This window comes from Colobus angolensis, unplaced genomic scaffold (assembly GCF_000951035.1).
Source record: "Colobus angolensis palliatus isolate OR3802 unplaced genomic scaffold, Cang.pa_1.0 Scaffold18, whole genome shotgun sequence".
NCBI lineage: Eukaryota > Metazoa > Chordata > Mammalia > Primates > Cercopithecidae > Colobus > Colobus angolensis.
This window is the reverse complement of record NW_012114932.1, coordinates 7,694,277-7,704,872: the sequence shown is the minus strand read 5'-3', so window position 1 is coordinate 7,704,872 and position 10,596 is coordinate 7,694,277. Positions and strand designations below refer to the sequence as shown.

Below are 10,596 nucleotides of genomic sequence, written 5' to 3'. Positions count from 1 at the left end.
TCACTGCAACCTCTACCTCCCATGTTCAAGCAATTCTCCTGCCTCAGCCTCCTGAGTAGCTGGGATTACAGGCACCTGCCACTATGCCCAGCTAATTTTTGTATTTTTAGTAGAGACAGGGTTTAGCTCTGTTGGCCAGTTGGTCTCAAACCTCAAGCGATCCACCCACCTTAGCCTCCCCAAGTGCTGGGATTACAGGTGTGAGCCATTGTGCCCAACCCCAATATTTTTAAATGTAAAATTGTTTATTTGTTTACATGGGGACATTCCTTGATATATAGTTACTTAATTTTTCATAGTCTATAAAAGGCAACCTCTAAGATATAATATCTTAGGTTAAAATCTTACTAAACAACCTTAAAAGTAATGATTATCAAAAGGTTTTATCTGAATCAATAAGTTATATAGCTATAAACTTTATTTCTTTATTTTTTGAGACAGGGTCTTGCTCTTTTGCTCAGGCTAGAGTGCAGTGGCACAATCATGGCTTACTGCAACCTCAAACTTCAGAGGTCCTCTCACCTCAGCCCCCAGGTTAACTGGGACTAAAGGCACATGTTACCACGCCTATGTTTTTTGCTTTTTTTTGCAGACACGAGATTTCACTTTCTTGCCCAGGTTGGTTTTGAACTTCTGGGCTCAAGTGATACTCCCGCCTCAGCCTCCCAAACTGCTGGGATTACAGGCATGAGCCACTGAGCCTGGCTATATTTTATCTTTTAAAAACTATATTTTTACTGTACCTTTTCTATATGTAGATACACAAATACTTACCATTGTGTTACGGTTGCCTACAGTATTCAATACAGTAACATGCTATACACGAGTATAGCCCAGAAGCAACAGGCTACAGACACAGCCTGGCTGTGTAGGTGATACCACCTAGGTTTGTGTACGTACTCTGAGATGTTTGCACCAAGAAGGAATCGCCTAACAACACATTTCTCAGAATGTCATTAAGAGATGTATGACTGTCATTTGAATTCTAGGCCAGAAATTACCTTATTAAAGATAGTAAGGTAGCATTACTAACTTCTTGGATTCATTCTAAGTAAAATCCAGGAAAACAAAATGAAGAACACTGTGTTCAATCAGTTTGTTTTAAATGAAGGGTGCTTTGTGCTTGCTCATTTCTACATTTTTGTTGATGAACATTTTATATATATATATGTGTGTGTATATATATGTGTGTATATGTGTGTGTGTGTATATATATATATATATATACACACACACACAAGACCTTACCTCTGGTTTGTCTAATAGAAGACAGCCAAGTTCATAACACGCATACGGCTGAACATATAAGTTATTCTGACGACACAATTCATCTTTAACAGCTCGCTGGAAGTACTGAAAGGAATGCAAATGTTATTGGATGAATTCACTTTCCTACTTAGCATAGGGCTTATTACAATCTTCAAGAGGGGGCGGGAAGGGGGACTCACACTCTGTTTTCTAGATCAGATTTTCTCTTCTTTCCTCATCTTCATTCTTTCCTATCTACATCTTAGAAGTCTTTTACATGCTGCCTGATGTGCATTCCTCAGAATATATTGGACTGTCTCATTTGTGACTATTTTTCCAGGGGACATATTAGCCTCTATTGATTTTATCACTGAGAATACCTTTATCTGCATCTAAGAGTCTAAACATCCCATTTTAAATGTTTAAAACAGAAAACACACAAGGCAACTATGATCTCTTGACATGCGTCTTGACTGTATCTTGCTAGCACATGAGGATTTGATCTAAAATAAGCTATTTCGGGCTGTAATAACTATCATAAGCCCATACTGAAAGATTAAACTTACAAGGGCATGATCTTCTAGGATTTAAAAGCCAAAAGTCTCCTATTACTGTGCATTCATTCTTTTTTTTAATCTTTTTTTCTGAGACAGAGTCTCACTCTGTCGCCCAGGCTGGAGTGCAGTGGTGCAATCTTGGCTCACTGCAACCTTCGCCTCCTGGGTTCAAGCAATTCTCGTGCTTCAGCCTCCCAAGGAACTGAGATAACAGGTGCATGCCACCACACCTGGCTAATTTTTGTATTTTTAGTAGAGACGGGGTTTCACCATGTTGGCCAGGCTGGTCTCAAACTCCTGACCTCAAGTGATCCGCCCACCTTGGCCTCCCAAAGTGCTGGGATTACAGGTGTGAGCCACTGCGCCCAGCCACTGTACATTGATTCTTTCAAAGAGTAGTCAAACTAACACTGACATATACTTCTTCAAAACAACCAATCAAATGAAAAAACAACTCTCTCGCCCCCCAGGGCTGCATCAATAATCTGCAGTTATAAAGAGGGAAAACTGAACGCACACTGACATGTCTGATCATTTTCATTCTTGTCTAACTATGAGGCTTCACTCCACTCCTTCAAAACTGTCTGCCTCCTCATGTCCTCCTCTCTCCAGTGGAGAATGTCATCTTTGATACTAGTGCCAGAAAAGGAGGCCATATATAAAGAAGCATTCTAAGAATCTGAGGTTAATTAAAAACTAGTATTAATCATCATCAACTTCTAGCATCTGAAGATGGCATTAATCACATCAATTGGATAAACTTTATAGTGGGATGTTCGGTTTTGTTTAGCGCTTTTTCATTTTTCTTATTCACAAGCACATACGTAGGTGTTCGTGACTTATTTTCTTTAGCCCTGACAACATTAACAGTTTACCTGAACAGCATCTTCTGAGTTTCCTAGACATTTGTGTATGGCACCAAGAAGCAAATACTTTAGTCCAACAACAGATGAATCATCCACTTCATGGCAAGCTTTAAAAGAAGGGGAGTGAACAGAGCAGTAAGGAAATGCATTCACTTAATTCCTTCAGTATCGTGAAGAGTGAGGTGAATGTTTCAGTTCACATTTCTGCCTCCTGAAACTCAGAAGGTGCCCATTCTTCATCCATTAGTGAGTAGCCTTTGTCAAAGAAAGGCAAAAATACCAAACTTCACAGAACCAAGAAAACTCAAATTGCAACACATTATTACTTCGTGAAAAACGCCAATCTGAAAAGGCGACATCCTGTATGATTCTATCAACTATGAACTATATGACATTCTGAAAAAGGTAAAACTATGGCGACAGTAAAAATATCAGTGGTTGCCGGGGGTGAGGGGAGATGGAGGGGTGAGTAGGTAGAGCAGAAAGAATTTTTAGGGCAATGAAAGGACTGTGTGATATCATCACAGTAGACACACTATTATACAATGGTCCAAACCCTACTGTTTGTTCACTGAGTGAACCCTACTGTGAACTATGGGCTTTGGGTGATCATGATGTGTCAGTGCTGGTTCACAGACTGTAACAAATGTACCACACTGATGTTGGTAGTTGGGAAGGACAGGGGGCAGGGAGGAGCTTGTAGGGACTCTGGACTTTCTGCTCAATTTTGCTATGAACCTAAAACTGCTCTAAAAAAAAGTTCTGTTAATTTCTTAAAAATGACTTCACATTAAATTGCCATGCCATAGGCACCTTTCCATGTTTGTACGAGTTACTGTACTAGTCAGTGGGAGAGGAGCAGCACTGACCCCTTCACTTCAACAGCAAGCTGTGGAGGATTGACACATAGGTTAGAGAATGTTATGGGAGCTTTCCAAGAAAAAGAGAAAGATGCAGAACGGAAACATGATGGAGCTGATGAGGAAGAAAGGAAGTAATACCATTATTTCCAAAGACTAATAAAGATACTGAGATTCAATAAGATATATATCTTACTATTTTATATATAAACATATATTTATATTTTCTCTTATATATATGTATACAGAGAGAGAGAGAGAGAACGGAAGTTACAGAACAAGTAACTCAAAGGCGAGAGGAGGAGGTAAATGTGAGAATAGAAGATGATCTTGTAGAAGCAGGAGTTGCCCCAGAAAGCCAGGCTAGGAATACGCTCATACGAAAAAGAACTCAGGGACTCTTAAGGCAGCAACATTAAGGAAACCTTAATTCAGTTCATTCACTTGTTCATTCATTCATTCATTACACTAATTCATTCATTCAATATTTATTGAGCACCTACTATTTGCCAGGCAATTCTAGGTGCTTAGAATACAATGACAAAACAAACAAAAAATTCCTTCTCAGAGAGAAGAGCAAGTGCAAAGGCACAGGAGCCAGGTGTGTCTGAGAGCAGGGAGGAGGACCGTGCTGAGCAAGTGGGAAGAGCAGGGAGGGACAATGGCCTCGGGGGTTACACACTGGGGGCACTACCTGCCGCTGAATAGACTTGGGTTTTTGTTCTGAATGAGATGAGAGACCATAGAGGATTCTGGGAAGCAGAGTGACCCAACATGATTAGGCTTTAATAGGATCACTCTGCCTCCTACGCCTAGAATACAAACATGTTTACAATGTAGCTGGGCGTGGTGGCTGCGTGTAATCCCCATACTTTGGAAGACCAAAGCGAGAGGATCACTTGAGCCCAGGAGTTGAAGACCAACCTGGGCAACATGGCAAGACCCCATCTCTACAATTTTTTTTTTTAATAGCTGGGTGTGGTGGCATGCCCCTGTAGTCCCAGCTCCTCAGGAGGCTGAGGTTGGAGGATCGCTTGAGCCAGGGAGGCAGAGGTTGCAGTGAGCCATGATCATGCTACTGCACTCCAGCCTGGGCAACACAGCATAACCCTGTCTCAAAAACACAAAACACAAACAACAACAAAAAACAATGCAGAGAAAGAATGCAGTGGAGACGGGCAGGTGGGTGGGGAAAGGTTATGGATGAAACAACAAGACAAGGATATAGGATTCTCACTAGTTCTGCTGGTACACTTAGCTATGGATGGGGACTCTGATAAGCTAAATGCACAAAACTGGGAGGGCATGATGCCGAGTTTAATAAATGCTTATGATCCACATTGCCACTATTTTTTTTTCTGGAACATAACTTTCTCTACAGAGATCTTCATTGTACTGTATGTGGTTGATCAGTTTGTACCATTACCGCTTACCATTGAGGAATGATATAATCTAATTAATAGACCTCAGAACTGGGTTAAATTTAGCAAAGATACTAGAGAATTGTCTCATGCTCACTTCAGATACGGTCTGTCTTCCCTTCCAGGCACACATCTTTGTTGTTAGTTTTTTTCATTTTGATACCTGGAAAGGGGTTCAGAGAATATTTTGTCAAATCTCACTTAACTGGTAATTGTTCTTGTGAATATTAATTACTGCCTACCTTATATTTGTATTTTTATCTCTAAATATGTGATCCGGTACTTGCGTATTAAAAAATACTTAATATTCTTCATTGTTCCTTTGAGTGAGGCATTTAAAGATGTTCTATACTTGCTTCAATAGGAAGGGAGGGGTTTTGAATTATGCAACTCCTTTAAAAATACATACAGTAGCCAGGTGCAGCAGCACACACCTGTAATCTCAGCTACTCAGGAGACTGAGGTGGAAGGACCACTTGAGCCCAGGAGTTTGAGGCTGCAGTGAGTTATGAACACACCACTGCACCCAACCTGGGTGACAGTATGAGACCTGTCTCTAAAAATTAAAAAAAAAAAAAATTAAAAACATAGGAGAATTTGACACATCCAAGAAAAATGTTTCCTTGCTAGTTCCTCCCTGGGAGGGTTACACATCTACTCGAAATACAGGGCCACTGTACAAGACTTCTTGAGTTTTGTTCCTTTGATCTCCACAATAGCAACATTGGCAATTGGCAATGTTTGTTTTCACATTTGAGGAAGGACCTTTTCTTTTTTTTCTTTTCCTTTTTTTTTTTTTTTTTTAAGAAATAGGCAAAAGGGATTTGCAGGAAGTCTGATGATACAAATATATGGCTCGATGCATCATGCTCTATTTGGTCAAAAACAAGAATAACTGGAGAAAAATCTGAAAAATTTTCTACAGTGGCTTACAAACTATTTCTGGAATATTATGTCTAAACGGTCAATACTAAGTTTCTTGGGAAAACGCACCACATATATGAATAAGAACGTATTTCTTTTTTTTTCCTTTTTTCTTTTGCAGGCAGGATCTCACTCTTGTCATTCAGGCTGGAGTGGTGGAGCATGATCAAAGCTCACTGCAGCCTCGATATCCTGGGCTCAAGTGATCTTCCCACCTCAGTCTCCCAAGTAGCTGGGACTACAGGTGCACACCACCACACCCAGATACTTTTTGGTATTTTTAGTAGAGACAGGGTTTCACCATGTTGCCCAGGCTGGTCTCAAACTCTTGGCTCAAGCCATCTGCCTGCCTTGGCCTTCCAAAGTGCTGGGATAACAAGTGTGAGCCACCCCACCAGGCCACACTTTAGTATATTTTGATTTATGTGAATCACACCTCAAGGAAACAAAGTACTTTCACGGGGGAAAATAAAATGTATGCTCCCAGCAACTCCCACAGCTACAGAATGAATAACATTTATAACAAAAGCATCACATGTTTAAGGCAAAGCACATCTGTCCTCAGCAGGGCTGCCTCCTCCTCCCATCACCTAAGTGACAGGATTTTCTTCATCACGACACCCTCTAAGAAGGAGAGATGTGTCCTCTCCCTGAATCTAATGAGATAAAAGCGAGATAAATGGGAAACTGAAGAATGCAGCACTGGCAGAAGAAGCCAATGTGTCCAGTAGGCAGTTTTGGGTTTTTAAACATTTTTTACCTTGACTCATCCTCTGCAGGTTGGGGAAGGAACAGTTTGGAAGAGCTTTCCACAAGTACAACACTTCAATGGACGCCAGCACACACAGTGCTTTGGTTGGGGTTTGCTTCCGAAATCGCTCTGCCTGTAAGGAGTTAGAATAATCAGGCTACATTTTTCAAAAACAAATTCAAATAAAAAATATACCTCGGACACTTTAAAAGCGCACAGTTCATCATCAATGTGAATGACCCTCTCCTTCAAAGCTAAGACTAACAATTCCTCTCTCTATAAAAAATGTTGCTTTCAATTTTTGACATACAGGAAATTATGCCTTTCATTCATTAGTCAACTGAAGCGACTCTCAAGATGCAGGGTAGGGCCGGGTATGGTGGTTCACGCCTGTAACCCCAGCACTTTGGGAGGCCAAGGCAGGCAGATCACCTGAGGTCAGGAGTTTCAGATCAGCCTGACCAACATGGAGAAACTCCGTCTCTACTGAAAATACAAAATTAGCTGGGTGTGGTGGTGTGCACCTGTAATCCCAGCTACTCAGGAGGCTGAGGCAGGAGAAGTGCTTGAACCCGGGAGGTGGAGGTTGCGGTGAGCTGAGATTGCGCCATTGCACTCCAGCCTGGGCAACAAGAGCAAAACTCTGTCTCAAAAAAAAAGATGCAGGGTATATTCTGAAAACTTGGGGATGAAGCTAGATTTACGTGCATTTAGATCGATGGAATTTATAAAGCTTGGTGACAGCTAATAATTCAATGGGCTTGCACACACCTAAGGAACTAAGACTAGATAGATGCCTTTTAGTCACAGTTCTCTTGTTTTTAAAATTTTCTACTGAATGCCAGTGCCCTCAGCTGTACATTATAATCTCATTTATACTCAAAAGCTTCATTAAATGTTCATTCAATAAAAACATATACAACTAAAATAACTGATAATTCAGGATGTAAGACACTATGTAACTCAAAGTAATACAGCAAAATTGTATTCACAAAAGTACAGAATACGTTAGGAATGCTGTCTCTACAGTCTTGGGCCTTTCTGCTGGCAACTGTGACACTGTGACACACATCTTTGCTTTTTATTACATCAAAATGTGATGTGTTCTCTATTCTCAACCCCAGACAGCCTGCATTTCTCACTAGGCCCTGCCAATTTGTATTCTTCCAAAACCAACTAATTCTTTAGACAGATCCTTTCTCTTAGTACGTTCATTAGCTCTGCAGAATGTAAAATGTCTCCATTCATTAAAATAAAATTTAAAAAAACTATACTCCAGTTACTTTTCAGATCATATATATCTTTCACCTTTTGCTAAAAATTTCCATGAAGGGGAACCATTCTGAGTCTTAACCCAATTTTTTGAGGCCCTGTATCTGCAGGGCTAATCAATTTTTTAAAAATCTGCTTTCATGATTTGCAGCAAGGCAAGAATCTTCTATTCAGAGAAGATGTACAATCATGGAGAGAATCCTCTCCATGGCGGTGAACTGCACTTGACATGATAAGTAAATAGGCAGCCTTGAATATAATTTCCCAAAGCTTGCCAAGGCAGTGTTAGTCACAAATGCCCATGATAATACACCAGGCTCCAACATACCTTTTTCACCGAGAACTGTTCAATCTGATTGTTTTTCCTTTTGAAGAGTTTCTGAACTTCTTTAAAGACAATCTGCGCCCCATCCACATCACCAGTGGCTCCCTGACAAACTGTAAGAGACCATAATGATATTTCTTAAATATAAGTCAGGGAAAATGCCATAAGGGATATCTAAAGTGATGATACTTGAAAAAAAAAAGAAAGAAAGAAAGAAAGAAACCGGAGCAAATACATTTAAAGACTATTCCACAACGGGCTGGACGTGGTGGCTCATGCCAGTAATCCCATCACTTTGGGAGGCCAAGGTGGGTGGATCACCTGAGGTCAGGAATTCGAGACCAGCCTGGCCAACATGGCGAAACCCCATCTCTGCTAAAAACACAAAAATTAGCCAGGCATGGTGGCACATGCCTGTAATCCCAGCTACTTGGGAGTCTAAGGCAGGAGAATCACTTGAACGTAGGAGGCGGGAGGTTGCAATGAGCCAAGATGGCACCACTGCACTGCAGCCTGGGCGACAGAATGAGATTCTGTCTCAGAAAAACAAACAAAAAGACTATTCCACAAAGGACTGCACCATCCTGCTGATCACTTCAACTATTTTCTAGGTGCCTGTGTTCCCAGAGCTTTTGGGGGGCTTGGGGAAAGCCATGGTCCTTGTCCTTTTGTTGGGGAGACAGTTTTCCACAAAACAAAATCCTTAGTCACAGTGTACAGCCTAGTTAGGGCTCACATACTCAGACAATGGAATAAATAGGAACCCAGGAAAGAACAATGAAGAGCCCAGAGGATCATGAAAGCTTTGTGGTGGAAGGAGGATTTCTCTGTCCTAGGAAGTCATCTATCTGCCCTGTCCATGTTCCTTGGCTGCCTACTGCCTCCAAGCCACCAGCAAGAATGTGAAGAAGAAACATGTGTGCTTGAACCCTAAAAAACTGACATTTCGATTGAAGAGATCACACACGCACATAGGGTCCCACAGGCTGCAATGCATGTAGTGATAGCGGTAGTCAGGGTAGGAGAACCAAAGTGGTTTCTAGAAGGCTCAGAAAGAGAAGGGATCATTTCTCTCTGGAGTGACCAGATGCTGTAAGGAGCTAGGAGAAGTCAAGCGGAGTCTTGAGGAATGAGTGAGATTCTGATCATGTGCACACCTTCTTCTCACCTCAGGCCCCAAAGATGTAATGATCTTCCCTTTGCTGTGTCTTCTTGGTCCCTTATGCAAACTTTGCACTGGCTGCAGCCCCACGACCTGACTGAAACTCTACCACAACTCTGTCCTTTCCTCTCAACTCTGATGGTGCGGAATCCATCTCTATTCATTTTTGTTAGATCACATGTGGTTTTTCACTCCCCAGTTGGAATGTACTAAAGTTGATTTGCTAGTTGCCCCTTCCTTTTTTTTTTTTTTTTTTTTTGTGGAGACGGAGTCTCACTCTGTTGCCCAGGCTGGAGTGTAGTGGCGTGATCTCCACTCACTGCAAGCTCCGCCTCCCTGGTTCACGCCATTCTCCTGCCTCAGCCTCCCAAATAGCTGGGACTACAGGCGCCGCCACCAGGCCCAGCTGAGTTTTGTATTTTTAGTAGAGATGGGGTTTCACCATATTGGCCTCTTAACCTCATGATATGCCTGCCTTGGTCTCTCAAAGTGCTGGGATTACAGGCGTGAGCCACTGTGCCTGGCCAGATACCCCTTCTTTACTTGAGCACCCCTAAAAGTAGGTTGGTCCCGTACTCGCATTTGGGCACGGTCAAGCAGTCACTTATCCCAGACATGCACGTACCAGGATAGGCTACCATCGGCAGAGCCCAGCGGTTCAAGAATTGAGGCTCGGAGAGAGCTGAGGACGCGAAGACAATGGGAAAGACAGCAGGTTCCTACTGGGATTAAAAGTGACGAGGCTGAATATTCAAAGGAAGGGACAACTCCTTTCCCAGTCACTGGGGCATCCCTGATCCAGATGGAGGAGCGTGCACCAATCCAAAATGACCTTACCAATTGTAGCTGTAACATTTCCAAACCAGAATGAAGCTCAGTGGCTGTATTGTGCAACCAACCCCATTATTTTTAGATCAGAGGATGCAAAGGTCTGGAAAAGCTGAGCGATGCCTACAGTCACACAGTAAATCAATGAAAAATTATATATTTCTGTGGTCCCTAGCTTGAGGTCTTCCTAAGATCATTGAGAACATTCTTATAGAGTTGCATAATTAAAGCCAGTCATAAACAGCAACAGTATCTGAACCACCCCAAAGGTCTATAACATCCATACCTCAGACCCTGAAGAACAAACACCACCTATTTCTCTTGCAGTAAAATTATAGATAGTTTTTTTTTTTTTTTTTTTTTTTTAAGAAATAGGCAAAAG

At 41.7% G+C, this 10,596-nt stretch overlaps 1 protein-coding gene across 3 annotated transcripts in view; it reads right to left on the bottom strand.

Annotated features, from left to right (window-relative positions):
* TTC39C (tetratricopeptide repeat domain 39C) overlaps positions 1-10,596 on the bottom strand; it is a 134,646-nt gene that overhangs the window by 3,987 nt on the left and 120,063 nt on the right. For all 3 annotated transcript variants that reach the window (XM_011939257.1, XM_011939256.1, XM_011939258.1), the window contains 4 exons: positions 8,228-8,337; positions 6,637-6,760; positions 2,681-2,778; positions 1,249-1,353 (listed from right to left, as the gene is read on the bottom strand). In XM_011939257.1, coding sequence (XP_011794647.1) covers positions 1,249-1,353; positions 2,681-2,778; positions 6,637-6,760; positions 8,228-8,337 — 437 coding nt within the window. The remainder of the gene's footprint in view (positions 1-1,248; positions 1,354-2,680; positions 2,779-6,636; positions 6,761-8,227; positions 8,338-10,596) is intronic.